Source organism: Muscardinus avellanarius, assembly GCF_963383645.1.
Source record: "Muscardinus avellanarius genome assembly, chromosome: X".
Classification (NCBI taxonomy): domain Eukaryota; kingdom Metazoa; phylum Chordata; class Mammalia; order Rodentia; family Gliridae; genus Muscardinus; species Muscardinus avellanarius.
This window is the reverse complement of record NC_137792.1, coordinates 101,972,112-101,998,276: the sequence shown is the minus strand read 5'-3', so window position 1 is coordinate 101,998,276 and position 26,165 is coordinate 101,972,112. Positions and strand designations below refer to the sequence as shown.

Here is a 26,165-nt window from a genome sequence, read left to right as displayed (position 1 = left end):
AGCTCTTTGAAGCAAGTATGAGAGGAGAGGGTGGAGCCGTGGACTGAGAATCAGGACTGACATCCAGGTTCCAATCCCAGATGGACCTGCCTCTGGCGAAGTGTGCCACCTGGGGCATGTCGCCTTGAGTCACCATTCCATCATCTGGAAGACAGGGATAGCAATAACTTGCTTTGTCTATTTTCAGGGTTGAGGATCAAATAATAATGATGTGGAAGTCCTTTGAAAATGGGTAATCTCTGTGACAATTATAAATAATGATAATTCCGACTGTCATACAGTAATGCATGTGCTGGCTCCCTCTTTGATTTTACAGGGTGGTTGGATTTTCTTTGTGCATACTTTGTATGCCTGGGTAAGAACCATTTGACCAATTAAGTGTGGCCAGGTGAGCCATGAATGTTGGAGGAACTCAATCCCCGTTCTGGATAACATCAGGAATCCTATCTAACGTCAGGGCAGCTGATTGGGTAGGTTGTGCATTCAAAACAGTGAGGGAGGTGCTGAGCATGGTGGTGCACAGCTGTGATCCCAGTGTTGGGGAGGCTGAGACAGGAGGATTGCAGGTTTGAGGCCAGCCTTAGCAACTTAGCAAGGCCCTCAGCAACACAGCAAGACCTTGTTTCAAAACAAAAAAATAAAAAGGGATGGGGGTGTAGCTTGGAGGTAGAAGGCCCCTGGGTTCAACCCCCAGTACAAAAATAAACCAAACAACAACAGAAACCTCAAACAAACAGCGTAAAGAAGGATGTTGAATATTACCTCTCAGGAGATGAAAGCTTGAAATAAATTGTTGGCACAAATGTGGTGATCATAGGACCAGTTTCTTATTCTAGGGGCTGCATGATTTCCTCCAGAGGAAGATTGCCATGGATGAGGGCACCCCTGAGGGTGTGTGCTGGGTCCTAGCTCCTGGGGCGGGCAATACTTGGACCAGGTACACACGATATCGAGTCTCCTTTGAGTTTTCAGTTATCCATTATCAGGGCATCTCTAATACTTTGTGAATTATAGGTTATCTCTAGCAAGGTACTGAATTGCTATCGCTTCTGATGTGCAATGTGTTGCTGTTTATTGCAGTAGACAAATGATCTCATAGTATCTGGAATTGGAAAGGATGTTAGATGTTATCTGAGCCAACTTTCAAGGTAGAATTAACTTCTACAACAACCAATTAAACATTCATATAGCCTCTGCTTAATCACCTTCAGGGCTAGGAAGCTCACTACCTCAACCAGACAGAATCCCTTAGGACGGGAAGTGAAGAGGAGCAGTGAATTCAGGGGTGTCTGTTCAACAGGTTTATGGGGAGAGTGATAGTTCATTAAACTCCATCCTCACTGGGAAGGGAGATGTTCCAGATAAGTCTTTGGAATAACAATGGAGCCGGAAAGGAGCCAAAGAGAGGTAGCTGATTATTCTCTGCTCAGTAACACAATGCCATTACTGAAGAGTAAAACATTGGCTTCTGCAAGCCTGTTGTTGTCTGAGAACAGTGGCTGTTGCCCTGGCAACCAGACTGTGATGCTTCCGTCCCAAAGTGGCTGTTTGCCGAGCAGTAGAGTTCGAGCTGGCTTGGAATAAGTGGGTGTAACCCAGGCAAAAAGAAGTGGAGGCAGAGCAGTGGTCCAGTTTTACCAAACGTCTAAAGATTGAACACGTTCACTTACTCCTCCTAGAGACCCCGACTGAGATGATGGAGGACAGCCCTCCTCACCGCACTTCTCACTTTGGTACTGAAGGGCTACAGGAACACTTGGCAAATCAGGGAGATGGAAGGTTTTTCCATGCTTCAGGGGGCTTTCACCCTGGCTCTGAGCTAGGAAAGTGAGAAATCCACCCAGCAGCCTATCATAGAACTGTTCTCTTGAAGCTGCCCCAGTCGTCACGTACATCCTCAACCCTGGCGGGTGGCTGGGAGGGGACATATAGTCTCCAAATCTATTAAGGCAGAACCCCAGCCAGTGACATATTTTTTCCTGTTGCCTTTTTGTGTCTCATCTGGGAGGCTTGACAATCATCCCTTAGGTATAACTCTTAGTGTTGAGGGAAAGCATCCGAGTTGGCACGTGGGTGCACACTTGGAGTCCTGGTACTGAGGAGATTGGGACAAGAGGAACACATATTTGAGGCCAGCCTCAGCAACATAAAGAGATCTTGTTTCAAAATAAACAAGTAAATCCCAATATGATGTATGAATACAATGCACCAATAAAAAAAAAAAGTAAAAAGGGAAGGGGGTGTAGTCCAGAAGCAGACTCCCGCCCTGCCCTGATGAATCCCCTGGGTTTAATCCCCAGTACCAAAAAAATTAAAAAACAAGCAACATAGATATACCTTCCCTGCCCACAGAACATCAGGTCTAGCAAAGGCCAGCAAAGTGACATGATCAGGAAGGGTCACAGCACCTACGGCACAGCTAGAGCAGAGCAAAGTTCTCTTCTTTTCTCACACACAGGCCCTACCCAGTCCCAAATTTACATCAAAATCTCAGCATGTACTGATCGATTAATTCCTTTGGCCTATTACAAAATGGTCCTAAGGGCTATCTGAGCTCTCTACCAGGCAGGGCTCTGAAAAACAGTGGGATCTCAAGGAAGAGAACAAGGTTCCCCAGATCAACTTCATACTGCAACCAAGGGCAGAAGAGGAACTGGTGTGAGACTGACCTAAGGAAGAAGGAACAGCTACTGCTGTTTCTAGTGTCAGGCGCTTCTTGCTCATCTCTCTGTAAGTGGGCAAGGTGGAGACAATTTGTCAGGGATAGATTTTAACAATCAAACTTGTACCTCCGCTTGGTGTTTGCACATAAACTGTCCATCTGCATTTTTTTTTTTTTTTGGTGGTACTGGAGATGGAACCCAGGAGCCTTCTACCTCCGGGCTACACTCCCAGACCTATTTCCTATTTTATTTGGAAACAGGGTCTCTTAAGCCCACTGAGGCTGGCTTCGAACCTACTTGATCCTCCTGTCTCAGCCTCCCAGCGCAGGGATTACAAGCGTGCGCCACCACGCCTGGCTGTCCATCTGCATTTGAATGCATGTGTCTGAAAGGAAGTATAGGAAACAAGTTGGTCCAGATGCTATTGCCATGGTGATAATAATACCTGAGTAAAGAGGATGCTGGGATTCCTTTTCACTTAACCTTGTCCATATGCCTGGTTAGCAGGCTTGGATTTCCAGGGCCTTGAGGCTGCAGGGTCCCTTTCCAGAACCTGGTCCTGGTATAAGAGCTGATATCATGGAGAACACATGAGATTATAGGCAGGGCTTTGTTTGATCAGGATAAGGCCAGAAGCAAAAGGCTTTGTCTCTGACACCTCCTGATGATTGTTGTTTTACTCCTAGAACCCACCCACTGATCCCCATCCATCCCTAGTACCAGTCACCACTGCTCTAGTATCTTGGCCCTGTCAACTGCTATAGGCCCCGATCAAGGAAGCCTCTGTTCATGTGGTGAGGTTAAGGGGTGGGTTCTGGGAGGAGGGTAAGACTGTAGTGCAGATTACAGACTTAGAAAGATGGGGCCAGTTTCTCACTCAATGAGCCTGCCTGTTGCTTAGCTCTATTGTGTAGGGTTCTTCTATCTCTCCCTTTGTCAGCTGGATTCAAGGGACAAGCTGGGAATTGTGTAGGGCACAATTGGTCTCTTTCTATCATTCCTTTCGATGAAAGCCCTTCCTCTCTTCCCTTTGATGAGTTCCCAGATTCACACTGAATTTCCATCATGGAGCTGGTCCTTGAGGCATGCCCAGGGCATGGGAACGGAGGAAGGGCTGGGAGCCCTTGGTTCCTGCTTAAAGAGACAGCATCGGGATCAATACAGTCAGTGGGATGGACCTGGACCTGAGAGTCACAATGGTCCTGTTGATTTCAGTCAGAGAACACTGGGGAGAAGGCCTTGAAACATTGTGACACATTGATTAGACATCTTGTGGGAGTTTGCAGATAAACATAGCCAACTCTGAATTGCTTTCTTTCCCTTGCTTGCCTTTTGCCCATGGGACTTGGTTATATTTCCTTGATAATAGGTGGCTTTGTTTGTTGATTCACAAACATAAGTTTACTCTTCCCAACAAGACTGCAAGTTCTTTGAGGAAAGGGGCTAAGCCTCCTAAATCCCTTCTATTTCCCCTAGTGTGTAGGTCACTGCTATTACTTGTAATGCTTGTCCTGAATCCACAGAAACAGAATGAAAGGAAAGCAGTGGAGAGGGTCATTATTTTTTTTATGATCTCTCATCAAAATCAGGCAGGTGGATCCACGTGAGTTGCACTGGATGTACTGTTACTGTACAATTCTTTTATGCCAACTCTACCACGTCGCAGTGTGTACTTGGCCCAAAAATGTGAGAATGTCTCTCCTGAGAGACCCAAGGAACTTCTCCTGAATCCTTCACAGGCTTCCTAGATCCAGTTCGGATGGTGTGTGTGTGTGTGTGTGTGTGTGTGTGTGTGTGTGTGTGTGTGTGTTGCCGGGAGTTGAACTCAGGGGTGTTCTACCTCTGAGCTAACCCCCAGCCCTATTTGTGTGTATGCGTGTGGCGGGGAGGGATGTACCGGAGATTGAACCCAGAGGCATTCTACCTTCCAGCTATACTCCAGCCCTATTATTTTATTCTTTATTTTGAAACAAGGGCTCACTAAGTAGCCGAGCCTGGCCTTGAACCCGCAATCCTCCTGTCTTAGCCTCCCAAGTTCTGGGATGACAAGCATGTGCCACCACACCCAGCTAACCCTATATTATTTTTTATTTTGCAACAGGCACTCACTAAACTGCTGAGGGCCTCGCTAAGTTGCCGAGGCTGGCCTTGAACTCATAATTCTCCCATTTCAGCCTCCCAAGTACCGGAATTACTATCTCATACCTTTTTTAAAATAAATTTATTTATTTATTTATTTATTTATTTATTTATTTATTTATTTATTTATTGGTGGTACTGGGGTTCCTGGAAGCCCTTCTACCTCCGGACTACACTCCCAGACCTATTTTATATTGTTTTTAATTTTTGGAAACAGGGTCTCTTAAGCCAGCACGGCTGGCTTCGAAACTGCGTGATCCTCCTGTCTCTGCCTCCCAAGTGCGGGGATTACAAGTGTGCGCCACCACACCCAGCTATCTCATACCTTTTAACCACGAGGAATTCCAAAATGGAGACCTTGTAGTTCTAGGATATTATTCACACATACTCAAGTTCATTCCTTGGATTGTGAAAAATCAAAGTGAACCCAATGGACCTCTTTTAGAACGCGCTGATGGTCAACTTCTTTGATGAAAAGACCACCTCATGTGTGTTCTGCTTTGTTCCCTGTTGAAATTCATAATTTGACTTTTGCTTGGGCAGACTGACTGAGATTCTTTACTTCTACTGAACTCAAAGGCCCTCAGAACTAACATTTCATCCCATTGTGAAGGGCTGGACATCCACTGCCTGTGCTAACATTGTTGACTGTTTATCGCTCAACAGTGATGAGTTCATCTAAGCCTTCTTATTTCAGACTCCAAATTAAAGACTCGTGAACATGTCTATCCTTCTTGCCTTTTACTTTAAGCAGCAGTAGAGAAGAATAGGGAGTGCTAAGTTATCTGAGCTCTATGAAAACAGAGAAAAATGGTTATAAAAAGAAAGTATAAGCTGGTGATTCAGAGTTGCTCCCAAGGCTTAGCTCTTTGTCACCCAGTAGGAATGCTGCATCTGACAGTTTCTGCTTCTATGAAGAGTGATCAAAGGATCAAATATGCTAAGAAAGATTTTTTCCCCTCTCATCTTTAAAGACAGGTTATCTTCACCTGATGAGAGGAAATAACGTGCTTAGTGTATTGCATAGTGGGGGGCATCAGTTAAAACTTAGAGTAGAATTCTGTTTGCCTAGAGATCAGGTTCCTCCATCCCTGGTCACACCTGTACTACCACTTAGCCCTTCCTAGGGTAAAAAGGCTGGGGGCAGTGAGTGGGCCCTGGATGGTCACTTGCTAGGGTGGATGGCTTTCCTTATGCTGGGATAAACAAACAGTTCTGCTATTGTTCCCTGGGTCTGACCCCCTCCCCACCCCAGGCCTATTGGCCCCTGCAGAATACCAATGAGGCCCCTGAGATCTTGGGGAGGGGAGGAGGGAACAAGGCTTCTTTGTCTGGGGGAGCTATGGAGGGCTCTGTCCAAGCCCTGACCCTGTGCTGGGGAGAGAGGGAACAGCGGGGTCACTGACCTTCTACTCCCCACCCCCAGCCTTCAGAGACCTTCGTTACTAGAAGCCTCTAAGAGTTTGAGAATGGGGAGGAGTTGGAAAGGCAGATTAAGAAAATAGTACTGTTTACTTCCAAGCCCCTTTTCTTGACCTACAGGATACATCTAGTGTTTTACCTTTTTTTTTTCTTTTGTGGTTCTGGGGATTGAACCCAGGAGCTCTATCACTGAGCTATACCCCCTGCCCTTTTTATTTATGTATTTTTTAAATTTTGAAACAGGGCCTCACTAAGGTGCTGAGGCTAGCCTCAAACTTGAGATCCTCCTGTCTCAGCTACCAAACACTGGGATTAAAGGCGTGTGCCAATCGTGTTAACCTTTTGTGTGTGTGTGGTACTGGGGGTGGAACCCAGGGGCTTTTCTTCCTCTGGGTTATACTCCCAGACCTATTTTATATTTTATTTAGAAATAGGGTATCACTAAGTTGCCGAGAGCCTCACTGAGTAGCTGAGGCTGGCTTCAAACCTGTGCGATCCTCCTGTCTCAGCCTCCCAAGTGCTGGGATTACAAGCGTGCGCCACCGCGCCTGGGTATTCATGCTAACCTTTTAAAAACAAGAGATCAAATGTAGACTATTTCCGGAGGACAGTGATGAGTTTCAGTGGTGGTACTTTTCTCTCCAGTACACACGTGTGGACGGGCACTCTTATCAGGCACTCTTGCAAAAGCTTGTGCTGCGGAGACTCAGCCTCCACTTATCAGCACAACTACAGACCGCCGGTTTGTCGGAGAAGCCAATTTTGTGGTGGCAGCCCTTCAGTTCATGGAAAAGGAATGGACTTTAGCTTTTTTGCAAATGTTCACTACACATTTTCTTGGCTTGGGCTTCTGAGCCTCATCTCTGATGTGACTTACAAGGATCTTTTTGGAGAAGAGGCTCCACGAAGTCCTGGGAAGGGCTTCATTTCAGGGGATTGTGGATAATAAGACTTACACATTTTGTGGCTCCGAGAACACTGACGAGTGCCTCTACCTCAGTTTTCCCAGGATAGGGATAATTTGGTCCTTTGAAATCTTTTTCCACGGATGCAGTTCAGCCATGCGGATTGCCAGGTGTTCACACATTCACAATTCAAAGGAAAATGTGCTATTAAGAGGTCAGGCAAAGGACTCCTGTTCCTCCTGGCATCCTGATATAAGTAAGTGAGCTTGGCTTGGAGAAATACTTGAATATAAAATTCCAGCCTGGCGTGGTGGCGCACACTTGTAATCCCAGCATTCGGGAGGCGGAAACCAGAGGATTATGGTTTGCTGACAGCCTCAGCTACTTAGTGAGGCCCTTCACTACCTAGTGAGATCCTGTTTCAAAAATAAAAAAGACTAAAAAAAATAGGGCTGGGGGTGTCTCTCGGAGGTACAATGCTCCTGGGTTCCATCTCCAGTACTGTAAAAAAAAGAAAGAAAGAAAAAATAAAAATTCAACAAACAAAAACAGGGTGTGGTGGTGCATGCCTATAATCCCAGTACTTGGGAGGCTTAGACAGGAGGATAACAGGTTTGAGGCCAGCCTCAAGAATTCAGCAAGACCTTCACCAACACAGAGAGACCCTGTTTCAAAATAAAAAATAAAAAGTTCTGAGTGTGTAGCTCAAAGGTTACCCCAGAGTTCAATCCCCAATATCACGCACACACATACAAAAATAAAAATAAAAATATCCCAAACTAAGAAATTCCTTTTTTGTGTGGAACTGGGGATTTAACTCAGGGGTAATCTACTACTGAGATACATTCCCAGGACCTCACTATATTACTGCATGCTGACCTCAAACCTGTGATTCTCCTATCTCAGCCTCCCAAGTACTGGCATTACAGACATGTGCTATTGCAGCGGGCTAGAAAGTAATACAATTTATTTTCATTCTACACAGAATCACAACATGCGTAGTCAAAAATAGCACCTTCTCAGCACATTTGCTGATTATTTATATGTATGCATATTATATGGATAAATATATAAACCAATATATGTAGAGATATATAGATACAGATATATGATGTATATAATTTTAGGTACTATACATTATATATAATGTGTATGTTCACACCTGTATTATTGTATAATGTACACACACACTAACTGATACACATACATATGTACTGTGATTTTTAGCTGGGTATGGTGGCACATACCTACTATTCTAGTACTTGAAAGGCTGAAACAGGAGGATCTCAGGTTCGAGGCCAGGCTCAGCAATTTGGCAAGGCCTTCAGCAACATAGCAAAACTTTGTTTCCAAATAAAAATTTAAAAAGCTTGAAGGTGTAGCTCAGAAACAGAATGCCCCTAGGTTCAATCTCCAGCACCATACAATACAAATAATATAAAATAAACTAAGGCTTTTTATTTTGACCTGTAGAGCTTAACAATTTCTTTGCTTTTTTCTACCTTTTAGAAGCCTTGGCCAAAGGGCAGAGGGAGCCATGTTTCTCCATCTAGTCAGTCATCTACATAGCATTTGATAAGTTTCACTGCATATAATGTCTCTGGAAATGGGACTAGCACTTGGGACACTGCTGCCAGAGCCTGTGCTTTTTCGTGTTTCTCAGCAACACTGGCCTGGAACCGGGGACACAGGTCAGGATGTCAGGGACTCTTAGCACTTTGACACGTGTGTTCCCAGGCCCTGGTGTGTTTTCCTCATGCCAGAAAGACGTTTCATGCTTTGCTGAGTTTGCATAAAATCTCTTTGTAGCTGTATTGACAGAATCTCAGTGTTAAGACATTAGCCAAGCTGCGGTGGGGGGGGCAAAACTGCCATGCGCTGGGTCCAAAAAATCATTAGCCTGTGTTTTTATTATTATAAATAATAGCAACCTTCCTATCATCTTTTCTTGTTCTAAACGAGTTTATTTCTTCTCTTTCCATGGCTCCCCACATACCTAGACTAAGCAAAATTAAGCATTCCTTGCAACAAGTATACACAATATTCAGGAATACTCAGGAACATGTGATTTCCAGGTTTCTTCTGCCTGTAATGCTCTTTAGGCTTAAATCCTGTCTGATAATACCAACACTCTTGGCTTGCATGATATCTCTGGATTCCTAGTGCATTTGCCCTCTGCAATCATTTACTTGGCTCGCAGAATTGGTAGTTAAAAATACTAGGTCTACCTGGCTAACTCTTCTTCAGTAAACCAAAGGCTCCCAGCTGGCAAGTCCTTGTCTGTTCTATCTTCATTTCATTTTTTTTAACCCAAGGGCATTCTACCTTCAGGGTACACTCCAGGCATTTTTATTTTATTTTTTGTGGTACCGGGGATTGAACTGAGGGGTGTACTATCTCTGAGCTACATCCCAGCACCCGTTTTTCTTAGTTTTTAATTTTGAAACAAGGTCTCTCTAGGTTGCTGAGTCTCACTAAGCTGCTGAGGCTGGTCTCGAACCTGTGATCCTTCTGTCTCTGCCACCCAAGTATTACAGACATGTGCCACTACACCAAACTTTAGTTTTTATTTTGAAACGGGGTCTTGCTAAATTGCTGAGGGCCTTGTTAAGTTCCCAAGGTCGGTCTAAAACCTGCAATCCTCCTGTCTCAGCCTCCAGAGGACTGGGATTACGGGCATGTGCCACCACATCCTACTTGTCTTTATATCTTATATAACACCCAGCACACTACTGGGCACATGATAAGCATTCCATAGTAATTGGTGAATCACTGTAATAAGCGAATAGACTAGAACAACAACAATAACAAAGAGGGACCGATTCTATAATCTCTCTGTTTTGCTTCTTGAATTACTGAATTAACAATGCCACAAATTCTGGGAGTTAAATGTAAGAATTTATTTTCAAGAATGGAACGAAATAAGGATTCTTGAGTCAATCTCACATTCCAGAAACCACTGGAACAAAATAATGATTCTGGGTCAATCTCACATTCCAGAAGCCACGGCCACTCCATGCTTGGAGCACAGGGCGGCCCAGTGCCGCAGAGTGGTATGAGCAGCGGCCTTACTGACTGTTTCTACTTCTTCTTCCCCAGGTTTGTTAGAGTGTTGTGCAAGATGTCTGGTAGGGGCCCCCTTTGCTTCCCTGGTGGCCACTGGATTGTGTTTCTTCGGGGTGGCACTATTCTGTGGCTGTGGACATGAAGCACTTACTGGCACAGAAAAGCTAATTGAGACCTATTTCTCCAAAAACTTCCAGGACTATGAGTATCTCATCAATGTGTAAGTACCTATCTTTCCACACAGACCTCTCTCTTTCTCCCTCTCTATCCTGGAGGGTACAGAACACGCCAGTACCTGTGTGGCTAGTAGGGGAGTAGTGTGGAGCCAGACAGGATTCCTGAGTCTTCCCTCTATGTACAAATTCCAGATCCATCTGTGCCACTTGGGATGCCCTAAATGGGGGAACAGTGGCAGCTCCCTCCTGCCTCTCCATCCTGTTTTCTCATACATGTCTTAATTTCTGCAGGGCGTAATTAGTGTTGCTCGAGTCTCCCCACACTGCAGGCGTGTAGAAGCCAGGGGAGGCGTAGTGACTGGGTAGAGTAGGGTTGTTGCTCTCGGTCTGACACCCTGTGTGCATCTGTACAGGCTCAGTACTGAGCCTCTCGGGCTCCTAGAGGAATTCAGGCTATTTTTCATTCCCCTCTCTTCAATTTTGTCTTGGTCCTCTCCCCTGTGAGACAGCATCTCTGAAGGACCAGGCAAGGGCTCTGGTTCTCTAGATTGCAGTACAGTAAGCAAGGGCAGGGGGCAGGAGCCTGTATTCCTGGCCACCTTGGACCACCTGCTCCCTGTCTTCATTTACGTCAATGAAGACATGATGAAAGCATGGGGGAGAAACTAGCGATTCACCTAAAGAACCTCTTGCCTTAATAAGGTGCCCATTTGGGCCGGGCATGGGGGTGCATGCCTATAATCCCAGTACTTGCTAGGCTGAGACAGGAGGATCACAGGTTCCAGGCCAGTCTGAGCAATTTAGCAAGACCCTGTTTCAAAATAAAAAAAAATAAAAATGCCGGGGGTGGGGTGTGAAGCTGGGAGGCAGAATGCTCCTGGGTTCAATCCCCAGTACCATTCAATGTGTACCTCACTTACATGAGAAAAGGGATGAGCCCTCAACAAATAAGATTGTCTCTTTGGTCTATGTGTCAATGCAGGATCCATGCCTTCCAGTATGTCATCTATGGGACTGCCTCTTTCTTCTTCCTTTATGGGGCCCTCCTGCTGGCTGAGGGTTTCTACACCACCGGCGCAGTCAGGCAGATCTTTGGCGACTACAAGACCACCATCTGCGGCAAGGGCCTGAGCGCAACGGTAACAGGGGGCCAGAAGGGGAGGGGTTCCAGAGGCCAACATCAAGCTCATTCTTTGGAGCGGGTGTGTCATTGTTTGGGAAAATGGCTAGGACATCCCGACAAGGTGATCATCCTCAGGATTTTGTGGCAATAACAAGGGGTGGGGGACAATCGGGCGTGAGTCTGTGGCCTCATCCCCACCCAAGACTAGGTCCTGTTGAGGGGCCTGGCTTTTGAGTGAGGGAGCGATGGCCATAGCTGAACGAGATGGTCAGGAAGAACGTGGTGCCGGCCAGCTTAGCCTCACCTTTCAAAGGTTCCCTAGAAAATTTCATCTTAGAAGGAAAAGCATGAGTTTTGTGGGATGCTTCGAATAATCAGACCATTTCTAAGCCATTTGTTGGCATCTATCCCCCCTTCCCTAGCAGGGACCACAAGAGTGGACCTGACTGCAGAATATAAACTGCTGCTCGTGGGACTGAGACTCTGACACTTGATCTTAGAAGGAGCGTGCATCATAGAAATTAAATAATTGACTCCAAGGTTGAATGCACAATATTCTGAGGTCCTACCCCCACTGGGGGTCCCAGAAAAAAAAATTAAGAGTAGATCTGCATATTTAATGTTTTGTCTTTGCTTGAGACAAATGTGCTTCTAAGCAGACACACATTGGTTCTCATTCTCTAAAATTAAAAATCTTTTGGGAGCTGGACTGGGGTTATAACTCAGTGGCAGAGTGCTTACCTAGCATGCTCAAGGCCCTGGGTTCCATCCTTAGCAGCACAAAAAATAAACAAAACCAAACAAAAAAATTCAAAAGCTTTTGGGGGCTGAACATGTGTGATCACTTTTTGTGGCCAGCAGTTAGCTTAGAAAGGTTTCTGGATCTGAAATTTGAATCTCTTATTGGCTTTGTTCAATGACTAGGGAACAAAAAATCCCGTGACAAGGGAAGAGTTCCTAAGCTCAGCTGAAGGTACCAAATGGCACGACTTTCTTTCGAGATCTGTTTTGATTTCTTTACACCTCATCTGCCCCCAAATGTCCTGAAGCCTCTCTAACACAGGGGTCCTCCTCACTCCACCCCACCCACTCCCCTACCCTCCTTTACACTAGGGGCCAGTTCTCTAGTAACTGTGCCTACAATGCATGGCCCAGGTGCCCCGCTCACTAATTTCATTTGGGGGATATCCATGGAATCTGGTTCCATTGGCACATGCCACTCCGGGGTCTCCTGGTTTGTTTAAACGTCTACAGGCTGATGTTGATTTCTAACCACACCATGTCAATTGTTTTAGTTTGTGGGCATCACCTATGCCCTGACCGTTGTGTGGCTCCTGGTGTTTGCCTGCTCTGCTGTGCCTGTGTACATTTACTTCAATACCTGGACCACCTGCCAGTCTATTGCCTCCCCCAGCAAGACCTCTACCAGTATAAGCAATCTTTGCGCTGATGCCAGAATGTATGGTAAGTTAAGGCGTGGGTGCCTTAGCTTCCCTACCAACTGCGGAAGCAACATATATATGTTTCTTTTCTTAGGGTAAGGGGTGGTGATTATGGGAAAAATAGAAGATGCTGAATGCCTAAGGTTTAGTTTGTTAATCCATTCCCAAGGAAGCCCAAGGGGTCTCTCCCCTGGAAAGGGAACTGGAAAGCTGTGGGAGTTTTCTTGGCTATTCATACTGCTCTGCTCTGCTTGGCTGCTGTTTCCAACCCCAAAGCAGTATATGCAATAACACAAGATTCCATGACTGTTTAGTGCTTTTGTTTTTTTCTTCTTAAAGAAGTCTCTAGAAAATAGGACCCTAATCATTGGCAAGATCCAACTTTATAGCCAGGATGGTTAGCGAGGGAAGAAGGGCTCTGAGGAAAGTTTCCATGTGGCCCCCTAACTCTAGGCAGCTTACCAATGGTTGATTTGTTTCATCTTATTCAGGTGTTCTCCCATGGAATGCTTTCCCAGGCAAGGTTTGTGGCTCCAACCTTCTGTCCATCTGCAAAACAGCTGAGGTAAGTGGGCCCTTTGGTTTCTTTTGCAACAGGATGGCTAATACTCTAGAGATTTCTACATGTAGCCTTCAGTTTTCAGGACTCAAGTGTCCTTTTGCTGGCTTTTGCATGAGCAGATTGCCCTTCTACAAAATATTGGCCAAGTAAGCCTGAGCCAGTGAGTACGGATGGTAAAACATCTGTTTCCCCTTGAGCTGCATAGGAAGACTTCCATTCCTCACATTCTCCCCCACCAAAAAAGAAACGTGGAGCTTTAGGTAATGATAGAGCTTAATGACAAAATACCCAAGTGAAAATTGTCATTCTTTTAGTTAAAAAAAACTTTATGCAGAAAGCCAGCCGTGGTGGCTGAGACAGGAGGATCACGCAGGTTTGAAGCCAGCCTCAGCTACTTAGTGAGGCTTTCAACAACTTAGTAAGACCCTGTTTCCAAATAAATATAAAGTAGGTCTGGGAGTATAGCCTGAAGGTAGAAGGCCCCTGGGTTCAACCCCCAGTACCCCCCCCCCCACAAGCCTTATCAAGAGAACGCGCTGCGCACGTGGATTCTGTAAAACACTTTCTATTTGGAACTCCTTAATCTCTAATGAGAGGTAAAATAAGTGCATTTGAAAAAGGAAAACACTTTAATGAGATCAGATATTATACACATATGAGGCAGGGTAATAAAATTAAATCCTGAGGAGGAAGGCAGTAAACTAATTTTTTGAAAGCAAATTATTGACTTTAGATTTAGAGATCCTAGGCACAACTTGGGGAATGGGTTGATTAATTGGGAAAACTATTTTATGAGAGTTTTGTGTTCTGGGTACTGTGGGGCCAGGTGCTATGGTGTGGTGTACATTATAGAGTGGGAGGTCTATACCTAGGGAAGTTAAAATTCAGTTAGCAATGCAGAATTAACACACAAGAAAAATACCAACACATTCAGAAAGCTGCAGTCACAGTTTACAGTGGAGCATGCTTTTTGTTGTTACAAGAAATAATTTCCCCTCTCACGCTTTCCTGCAGTTCCAAATGACTTTCCACCTGTTTATTGCTGCATTTGTGGGCGCTGCAGCCACACTGGTTTCCCTGGTGAGTTGTCTTTGAATGATCTTAGCAAATAAATGGTCTGGGGATAGCTTGGGTACAGTTATTATGAAAGATGAGAAAACAGACTCCTTCCAAACTTGAAATGTTAGGGAGAAGCTACTGGAGAGATACAGCAAAGTGTAGGGTTCCATCTTTTTACTTTGGGTGGGCAAGGTGGAAAGACTTCAGAAATTATACAGGAACAAGAAAAGTGATTTGAGGAAAGGGAAGAAGGTAAGAGATTCACAGTTACGAAGGATAATATAGAGCATTTAAGCCTGTAATCCCAGTACTCGGAAGGCTGAGACAGGAGGATTGCAGGCTCAAGGCCAGCCTCAGCAATTGAGCGAGATTCTCTGCAAATTGGTCAGAACCTGTTTCAAAATAAATAAGTGAGGCGTGGTGGCACATACTTGTAATTCTAGTATTTGGGAGACTGACATAGGAGGATTGCAGGTTCACCGCCAGCCTCAGCAATTTAGTGAGGCCCTTTACAACTTGGTGAGAACCTGTTTCAGAATAAAATAAAAAGGGGCTGGGGGATGTAGCTTGGAGGTAGAATGCCTCTGGTTCAATTCTCAGTAGCACAGAGTGGAATGAATGAATAAATGAATGAATGAATGGGCTTGAGTGTATCTTGGAGGTAGAATGTCCCTGGGCTCAATTCCAGTACTAACAACAACAACAACAGCAACAACAACAACAACAACAACAACAACAATAACAGAGCATTTACCAATCATGCAATACTGCCGAGTCCATTGCAGTGATAAATTATAGTTCATTATCACTGCAGCCTGGTCAGATCAGTGGCAAAGCACTGGACCATTACTAAGCATGATTTGCCCTATAGGATTCTACACTATAAATATGAATTCATCTCAAGCACCCTCCGATATTTAGTGACTCTCATAGAAATACTGGAGCGCCCTCCTACCGCTCTAGAATTCTATATTCAGGGTCCCGCAGACAGTGCCGCAGCGCAAGGTTAATGGTAGCTTGCTCATTGTGCAGATTAACAAATTCAAGCACCGAAGGGGGGAGTGATTCACCTGAAGTCAGTGAACAGACACGGCTGAGATCACAGAATCCTCCTCCTCCTCCTGCTGAGGCTGCTATACAAAGTGGACTAAGTTGTCACTTTGTAGGTACATTTTAGCAGTAAGCGGGGTGGGGGGCTACAGCACATGGTGAGGCTGTGTGTCTACAGCAAGCACCCTGTGACTCCAAGTCACTCACTCTGTGACTGGAGTGGCTGTGGCAGAGCCCCCGTATTACTCACTCCCCTGAGGACAGCTCAGTGCTAGGCCAAGCATAGGTGTGGCATAAAATCCCTTTGGATCCAATTCACTAGGCCCAGGCATTGAATGGAAGATCTCAGAGAAGTTTTCTAGTCTAGTGCCTGGAGACTGGGATGGGCTAGTTTTCGTTTTTGTTCTTTTGCAGAGGAGGATTTTCCCTTTTTAGTTATGGTTTATTTCTGCCCTTCCTCGTTCCCAAAAGGATTGGAGGGCGGGCTTTCTTTTCTACCGTCACTCATATTCTCTCTTCTGCCTACAGCTCACCTTCATGATCGCCGCCACCTACAACTTCGCCGTCCTTAAACTCATGGGCCGAGGCACCAAGTTCTGATCTCCCCTAGAAACCCCCCTTTCTCTAATAGCCAGGCTCTAACCCCACAGCCTACGATGCTGCGTCTCCCATCTTAACTCTGCCGCTGACTGGCCCTCTTCCTACTTGACGAGTGTAACAGAAAGGAGAGTCTTGCGGCGATTAATGTCTCTCAGTGGACTCTCCCTCTTATGGACCTCTTTTAGTCATTTGGCTTCACAGCTGGTTCCTGTGAGAAATGGAAAACGCCCGACCAGTCGATTCCCCGACTGCAAGTCACAGAGGAACGAAGGCTTGAATGCCATTGCCACGCACCCCCTGAGGACCCGGAAGTGCTCTCTCCACCCAAGGGCACTTCCGCCGATGAAAACTGAGTGGAAAGAAAGAATATCAGGTAGAGAGAAAGGATGTCCGTGGTCCCCTTGCCATCTGTAGGGGCCAAATACATTCTCGTTGGTGCACAAAACAGAGAACTCACTCCTGTCTCCCTATTACCACTGAAGATAGAAGGAAAATGCAATGTCAGCCAAACAAGAGCAGTCACCCAAATCTGCTTACTGCAGCTGGGAAAAAGGAGTCAGAGCAAGGATCTTTCACCCATAGAAAGAGAGCGCTGACCCTGATGGCGAAGAACTATTTAAGCCCTAACTCAGCCAACCTTACTTATAGCATAAGGGAGCGTAGTGTAGTGTCTGTGTAGACGAAGGGGGCATCTGGCCTTACACCTCGTTAGGAAGAGAAACAGGGTATTGTCGGCATCTTCTCACTCCCTTCTCTTGATAACAGCTACCATGACAACCCTGTGGTTTCCAAGGAGCTGAGAATAGAAGGAAAGTAGCTTACACGAAAAAAGACTGACCTAAGGAGCAGCAGTCACTGGTGGCTAACGGTGTAACTCAAGATGGCCCTCTGGTTGACACAGGATAGATAACTCTTTGGATAGCGTGTCTTTTTTCTGTTAATTAGTTGTGTACTCTGGCTTCTGTCGTATCTTCACAATGGTGCTCTTTTCATGGGGTTCTATCCATTCAGTTGTAGTGGGTGGTTTGAAGATCTTGATTTGTTTCAGAATGATGCATGTTTCACATTTTCCAATTCGTTTATCCCTTGTTTGAAGTCAAATCAGAAAGGTCTGAAGAAGGATTTGAATTCTTTTTTTTAAAAAAAGGGAAAATTGGAGTGTAAGCATCACAAGTGATATTTCAAGTCAGCTTGTTCCATGAATCTGTTGGGCTTTTCTACAAGTATTCTGCCTTTTGCAGAAACAAACTTGATGAATTTGAACCTCAATTCAAATAATCTGATCTTTCTAGTTGATGGGAGGTGATTTTACTTAGCTGTGTTATCTTGCTTTGCTGAAAGTTAAGTTTAAAGTAGAGGTTATTTCCTCCTGGTATAGATCAGATGCTGTACAGAATGCACCAGCTGTCAGCTATTCAGGTGGTAAGCTTCCATGGAAAAAGACAGAGAGAAAGAGTTTGAAACTTGAATAGCTCCCAGATTTCAGTCTTTTCTTGTTTTTGTTAACTCTGGGTTAAAAAATTATCTGATTGTTTTTTCTTGAAGGGAGGATTTTTGTGGTAGCTCTTTTGGTGTAAAGAATTTTGGTTTTTTCCCCCAGGGTGGTTTTAACAGTATTTAAGGAGATACAGAGATGTTTACAAAAAGACACTTGATCCTTGCTTTCAGAGCAGCATACAAGATAAGCTTCCAGGCTGCATAGAGGGAGAAGAGGGAAAAGGTTCTCTAAGAAACCAATCAAGATCAAGGGAAGTGAAGTAATCCATACCTTGTGTTTTGTTTTGATTTAATAACATAACAAGTAACCAACCCTTCCCTGAAAACCTCACATGCATACATACACACATGTACACACACAAAGAGCAGTTAATCAACTGAACAAGTGTTTCCTTCATTTCTGATATCGAATTTCAATTTTAACACTCATAAAAATAAACTTTTAGAAACTTATCTTACAAAATGTATTTTATAAAATTAAAGAAAATAAAATTAGGAATGTTCTCAATCAAACATTGTGTCCTTTGAGTGAATTGTTTCATATGATCTCACAATGGAAACCTAAGAAGAACTGGACTTTCTTTGAGAAGCTCATTAGTTTTTCAGGTCAACCAAGTCATTCTCACACTAGTTCTCTGAAATGAATAGTAAATAAATAGCCCACTTCTCTTTTTTTGGCTGGAGACACTAAGAAATAGAGGTAAAGTAATTTCCCCAAAGAAACCCAAACTTGGACTAGAACTCAGGTCTTGATACCAATTCACTGCCTATTTAAATGTTTCTTTTATCTTGGGTTTCAGAGTGTTTCACTAATTTGGAGTTAAATAAGATTACTTCTTCAATACCTTAGTGTTGTGCTCACCCCTGATGTGTTTAGGATTAAATCATTGTTACCTTTACTTTCAGTTGTTTGGATATTACAATAATGATACCTTGGTACTTCATACACAACAAATACTGATTTTATTTGGAATACACTAGATGAAAGGTTTAAAGTTTTTTTATTTTCTTTTTCATGGTACTAAGGATTGAAGTCAGGACGTTCTATGTCTGACCTACACCTTCAGCCCTATTTATTTGAAAACAGTGTCTTGCTATGTTACAGCATTCTGACCTTAAACCTGTGATCTTTCCCTAACCTTCCCAAATACTGGGATTAGAGGTATGAACCATGGCATCTGATTTATTGTTGTTATTATTATTATTATTTTTGGTGGTACTGGGCTTCCTGGAAACCCTTCTACCTCCGGGCTACACTCCCAGACCTATTTTATACTTTTTATTTTTGGAAACAGGGTCTCTTAAGCCAGCGGGGCTGGCTTAGAACCAGCGTGATCCTCCTATCTCCGCCTCCCAAGCACGGGGATTACAAGTGTGCACCACCACGCCCAGCTATTGTTATTATTTTAGAGATGGGATCTTGCTATATTTCCCAGGCTGGCCTTGAACCCCATGTGGGCCACCATGCCTGGCTTTAAATAGTTAAAGTTTAATGTTTACAGATATGGCAAGGAAATATAAATGTAAACAGGAGATGGCAGGGAAATATAGAAATACATTCATGATATGTGCTACCCTGGATGACTTAGCCTACGAATCCACTAGACATAGCATTCAAATCCTGTACAAGTCTGTAATCCCAGTACTTTGGAGGCTAAAACAGGAGGCTCACAAGTTTGAGGACAGCCTCAGCAATTTAGTGAGACTGTATCAAAATAAAAACAAAAGGGGTAGACACGTATCCCGGAAGTAGAAAGTTACTGGGCCAAATTACCAGTACCAAATAGATACCAGAAATAAAATTAGCTGTAGATTTATTAACTTATAGTTGTGACTGGCAAGGAACACAACAGCTGGAGGCCACAAGGCAGCCTCAGTTAAGGAGCTTCGTTCAACTCCTCCAACCTAAAATGTATGTGCTCTCTTTCTTATATGACCAATTACCATTTTATTGCTTAAAGTACTGTTTAAAATTTTTTAAAAAAAGTAGCTTCAGTGTAATCTCCCAATTTCTACTTCACCACAATTAATATTCCGCAAGTGATTCTGGTTGAATGACTTTGAGACAAAAAGAGTAAAAATATGACAAGGACTTATTTTTAGACACTGGCAAACAAGGGCATGGCACCATATTTTGGAGAATCAATTCAGGGTGTTACAGAATGAATGCATTTTTGCCTCCGAGGAGTCGAAAGCCAGTTCCCAAGAAAGCTGCATTTTCCATGTGCCATTATTTGACTCTGCCCTCTGGGATGGATCTATGCATGGAGTTTCCAAGCTCTCAGAAGCTGAGAGCATCTCCAGTCTATCAATTGAGCCCATTGTTCCTAGCTCTCCCATCCACCATCAACCTCCTTTCTCTGAGCTGAAAGAGCTCTCTTTGTGCTTAGATCAGCCAAAGATCAAGATGCAGCGGTATAAACAAGAAACATTTTCTTACAGCATCAGTTGCATGGCTTTTCCCATCTTCAGGGCCACCAAGGAGTGTAGTTATATGGCGTGTGGAAGCAACAGCTTTGATCCAAATCAAGAGTCTTTCATTCATTTTCTATACATTGACTGAGCTCCTACTAAGTTTTGTGCTAGACCCCCGGAAGGATGAATTTTGAGAGCCCTGTGGGAAGAAAGGTGAGGAAGACACGATCTTACACTCAAGGATCTTTCTCGGCTTCATCCACAGCACAGCGGTCTCCCGGGGTGGACTAGAGTAGAGGCGGGGAGCACGCCCAAAGCAATCTGACTGGCTGATGCAATGGGCGTCTGACTTCTCCCCTCAGTGTGTGGGAGAGGTGGTGGTCAGGGGTCACGACATCACATGGCTCTGGTTTTCTAGGGCTCTGAGAAAAACAAAACTTCAATTTAGAGTCCCAAAACTTGTGACTTGCACTCTCTGCATCACCCCGTTTCTTGCCTCACATGTGACAGCATTTATGCACACACTGGCATAATGCATGTGCTGCCCTCCACCCACTGAATCATTTGAGGGGTCAGAGGGCACATAGATCAGGATTACATAAACACAAGCTATTCAGCCTGCTTTCTTTCCTCTCTATCAGGAGAGAAGCCAAGGAAAGACAATATAAGATACAAGGTCCTTTCCAAATTTCCTTATGTGAACGCAGTAGGTATATTTTGACATTAATAGCTTGATGAATATTAAGCCAGAAATGGAAGAAATATTTGCTCACATATAAAAAATCAATACTTGGCATTTTCCCACATCAATAAGCAGGTAAGGAGTTCAAGTCAATATCCATAAACTGGGAAACATTTTTCTTGTTTACTCACTTTGAAACAAGCAGCCATTACTCTTCATTATGTTTGTTGTCCCATAATCTTTGGTGTTTATGTGCTCCCGTTCTGTCTGGTATTCCTTGAATCAATAGACTTTATTTCAAAGGAAAAACTAAGATAAATGAATGAATCATTTACAGATTATGAAACAATCAAAGGAAATCCAATCTTAACATTTTATTTAAACCTTCAGCAAATATTTATTTAGCAAATCCTGTATGCCCAATGTTATGCTGAATGTTTGTAAAACAGCAGTGAATTAAACTGATAGACTTGGCCCTCATGGAGTCCAAAAAAAGAACAAAGCGTTTAGGAAGAAAAGAATGAGGCTGTCTATCCTTTGGAAAGTATAGAATCAGGGAGAAATGTGTACAGCTCCAAAAGAAACAAAGGGTCACATAAAAGAAGACATGGACATGCGCGTCTGTATCTAGAGAAAGAGACTTGAACTTCTATGGATATTTAGAGTTGAAAATAATAGTCTTGAACTGTTTTGCTTACCAACATAGAAAGTAACCTAATATGGGTTCCAAAAAAATAGCTTCATAGATACTGTATAGATTATGTGAAACTCTATCTTTCAAATATCAGAAAAGAAAAACACAATGCTGAATTATGAGGGTTGGTTGCAATATTAAAACCAAACAAGCCAACTGGTATTTGAAAATTCTTTGATGATTTAAATTCTAATAGATGATGAACTGACATTTTTTTAAAAAACTTTAAAAGTTAAAATCTTTAAAAAGCTGGGTGTAGTAGCACATACCTGTAACTCCTGTACTTGGGAGGATGGGATAGGAGGATAGCAGGCTCAAGGCCAGCATCAGCAACTTAGTAAAGTCCTCAGAAAATTAGTAAGACCCTGTTTCAAAATAAAAAATAAAGCTGGGTGTAGTGGTACAAGTCTGTAATCCCAGTATTTGGGAGGCTGACACAGGAAGATTGCAGGTTCAAGACCAGCCTCAGCAAATAAGACTCTCAGCAAACTAGCATGACCCTGTTTCAAAACAAACAAACAAAAAAAATAAAGAACTGGGGTTATATCTCAGAGGTAGAATGTCCCTGGGTTCAATTACTAGTACCACACAAATAAAATTAAATTAAAAAATAAAATGATTTTGGGGGGTATATCTTGGAAGTAGAATGTCCCTTAGTTCAATCCCCAATACCGATAAATAAATAAATATAAATAAATAAATAAATAAATAAATAAATAAACTGGGTGTGGTGGCGCATGCTTGTAATCCCAGCATTCGGGAAACTGAGATCAGAGGATTGAGGTTCGAGGACAGCTTCAGCTACTTAGTGAGGCCCTCCCTTTGCAACTCAATGAGACCCTGTTTCAAAATAAAAAATAAAAAATAGGGCAGGGGGTGTAGCTCGGAGATCGAATGCCCCTGGGTTCCATCCCTAAACCCGCAAAAAAAAAATGCAAATACAATTTTAAAAAGAGTTGGCAGTGTAACTGGGCATGGTGGCCTATGTTTGTAATTTCAGTACTTGGGAGTCTGAGATCTGCAACTCAGTGAGACCCTGTTTCAAAATAAAGAATAAAAAATAGGGCTGGGGGTGTGGCTCAGAGGTAGAATGACCCTGGATTCAATCCCCAGTAACCTAATAAATAACAATAAATCAATAAATAAATAAATAAAACATTTAAAAAGGGCTGGGGTTGTAGATCAGTGGTAGACTGTTCATAGGTTCAACCCCCAGCACCACACAAAAAGTGTGAGATAAATATGAAATAACATTTAAAAATAGATTCTTTTATTGAGTGATACATAAAATTTGTCCCTCATTTGAAACATCATTATTAATATTTTAGTGTAAGCAATGCAACTAAATTTGTCTCATTAATTTTGAAATCCTGACAATATTCTTGAATACTGAGTTAGCTTAAACTGACAATTGGCTTAAGTAATTGTCAGAACTGACGATACTTTACAAATGCTCTACCACTGGGCTACACTCCATTCCCACCCCCTTTTTTGTGGTACTGGAGATGAATCCCAGGGGCATTCTACCTCTGAGCTACACCTTCAGCCCTACTTTATTTATTTGCAAACAGGGTCTTGCTAAGGTGCTGAGAGCCTTGCTAAATTGCTAAAATGCCAAGCCGGGCGTGGTGGCACACACTTGTAATCCCTGCGCTTGGGAGGCTGAGACAGGAGGATCGCGCAGGTTCGAAGCCAGCTTCAGCTGGCTTAAGAGACCCTGCTTCCAAATAAAATATAAAATAGGTCTGGAAGTGTAGCCCGGAGGTAGAAAGTCCCTGGGTTCCATCCCCAGTGCCACCAATCAATCAATCAATCAATAAAATAAAATTGCCAAGATGCTAGCTTTGACTCTGTGATCCTCCTGTTTCAGCCTCTGTTCCTTTTTATATTTTATTTAGAGACAGTGTCTCCCTACATTGCCTAGGTTGACCTCAAACTTGTGATCATCCTGATCAGCCTCCCAGGTTGTTGAAATTACAGGTGGGTATCACCAGATAAGGCTTTAGGGAAGCTTTCTTTCCTCTTTCTTTCTTTCTTTCTTTCTTTCTTTCTTTCTTTCTTTCTTTCTTTCTTCCTTTCTTTCTTTCTTTCTTTTTCTTTCTTCCTGGTACTGGGGATGGGACCCAGGAACATTTTACTTCCAAAGTACACCCCCAACCCTATTTTTTATTCTTTATTTTTGAAATAGGGTCTTACTAAGTTTCAGAGGGTCTCTCTAAGTAGTTGAGAAAAAAGTTTTCATTTTTATTTTATTTTTTTGGTAATTGAACCCAGAAGATTCTACCTCTAAGATGCACCCATAGCTCTTTTTATCATTTATTTTGGGTATCACTAGGTTGGTGATGTTGGCCTAGAACCTGTGTTCCTCCTGTCTCAGCTTCCCAAGAACTGGAGTTACAGGCATGTGCCATCATGCCCAGTTTAAGAGATGTTTTTATTCTTTTGGTACCAGGGATTGAACCCAGAGGCATTATACCTCTGAGCTATACCCCATCCCTATTTTTTTTTTTGGTGGTACTGGGGTTGGAACCCAGGGGCTTTCTACCTCCGGGCTACACTCCCAGATCTATTTTTATATTTTATTTGAAAACAGGGTCTCTTAAGCCAGCTGAAGCTGGCTTCGTTCGAACCTGCGCAATCCTCCTGTCTCAGCTTCCCAAGCTCAGGGATTACAAGTGTGCGCCACCATGCCTGCCCCCATCCCTATTTTTAATTCTTTATTTTAAAACAGGGTCTCACTAGATTGTGGAGGGCCTCACTAAGTATCTGAGGCTGGCTGAGAACCTGCGATCCTCCAGTTTCAGCCTCCTAAGTATTGGGATTACAAGCATGCACCACTATGCCTAGTTTAAGAGATTTTTAAAAAAGCAGTGTGGGGAGCTGGCCATGGTGTTGCAAACTTGTCAGCCCAGTACTTGGGAGGCTGAGACAGGAGGATCACAGGTTTGTGGTCAGCCTCAACTACTTAGTGAGGCCCTTTTGCAACTTAGTGAGACCTCATTTCAAAATAAAGAATAAAAATAAGGCTGGGGTTGTAGCTCAGAGGTAAAATACCCCTGGGTTCAGTCCCCAGTACTGCCAAAAAAAAAGCAATGTGGGAAGAGGGGGAGTAGGAAGAGATCTGGGGAGAGAGCACAATACACCAAGAAAAGTATTTTCTAAAACAAAAAAAGCAGTACTACAACACTGGGTGTGGTGGTTCACAGCCATCGCCCCAAATTGCAAGCTGATAAATAATAGGACTATCATTTAAACCTCAGTAGTCATATTCCAGAGTCCCTGCACTAACCACTGCTCAAAGGCTTTCTCAACATAGGGATACATCTTATCATGGGAAACAGGGTTTTAATATTAGAAAAAAACACATTTTCCATAACAAAATTATCCTGTTTGTCCTTGGTGGAGAGAAATGTCCAGCACAAGATGAGATTAATGAGAACAGAATGCTGAAGGACAGGACAAGCTGACTGGAACCTAGAACACGAAGAAGAATTGTGCACCCTGAGGAAGGATCCAATAGCATCAATGCCACCGTGCATATTACATAGCTGCTAAATGCAGAGAGCTAAAAAATACTGCATAAATGCCAACAGATAATTGATGGGGATACCAGCAACAGTGGATGCCTGGGTTGGGAGAAGGAAATGGGAATAGCGATCAAAGAAAGAGGTGAGGCATGACCGAAAACAACGATGCAAATGTACTAAGAACTCAGGAATACGGTTAATCAATTCGCAGCCACTTGAGTTCCAGGTGAAATAAATAAACAGTTGCCCTGAAATGACATGCTTTGCCTTTGAGGGTGCTCATCATTTTTCTGGTTGGAAATAGAGAATTTCTGATAGATTTCAAGGGTAAAAAGGAAGGAAATCTGGGAAGTGGCTCTGGAGGAATGAGTGAACCTTGATAAGGTTTGCTTTACTGGGAAATGACTAGGTCGTTCTTTGCCTCTGCCTTTCTTTGCAGTTAGATGTGAAAATACACCGCAGGCTATCAGAGTGTGACAGGTTACTTTTAACAACCCTATGGAGATATAATTCACACACAAACCATCGACCCATGTGAAATGTATAATTCAGTGGGATTTAGTATGCTCAGAGTTGTGCAACCATTGCCACAATAAATTTTAAAACATTTTCATCACCCCCATAAGAAACTGCACCCATTAGCAGTCACTCCCCATTCTCTCACTCCCGCCCTTCCAGCCCTAGGCAACCACTAATCTACTTTCTGTCTCTGTGGATTTGTCTGTTCTGAGCAGTTCATATAAATAGCATCACACACTATGTGGTCTTTTGTGACTGGCTTCTTTCCCTTAACATATATATATATATATATATATATATTACATATCATATATATAATTTTTACTATTTTAATAGCATAAGATTTTTGAGGCTTATCCATTTTATAGCATATAGCTGTACTTTATTGCCAAGTAATACATATTCTGATTTCTGCTGTATGAATATGCCATATTCTTTTTTTTTGTACTGGGACTTGAACCCAGGAGCATTAAACCTCTGGGAGACACCCCCAGCCCTTTTTACTTTTTAATTTTTTATTGGTGCATTGTAATCATACATCTTAATGGGGTACAAGATGGTGGAGGCACACATGCACACATCACCCAATTAGCCCTTCCCCAATTCCCGCCCCATTCCCTCCCC

General features: G+C 43.3%; 1 protein-coding gene across 1 annotated transcript; it reads left to right on the top strand.

Moving 5' to 3' along the window:
• Positions 1-7,285: 7,285 nt before the first annotated feature.
• Positions 7,286-16,207, top strand: PLP1 (proteolipid protein 1; the record flags this gene model as incomplete). Its single annotated transcript, XM_080718974.1, has 7 exons — positions 7,286-7,385; positions 10,229-10,415; positions 11,354-11,510; positions 12,790-12,958; positions 13,428-13,501; positions 14,513-14,578; positions 16,136-16,207. 7 exons carry the CDS (start codon positions 7,286-7,288, stop codon positions 16,205-16,207), a joined length of 825 nt encoding a protein of 274 aa, XP_080575100.1.
• Positions 16,208-26,165: the final 9,958 nt, after the last annotated feature.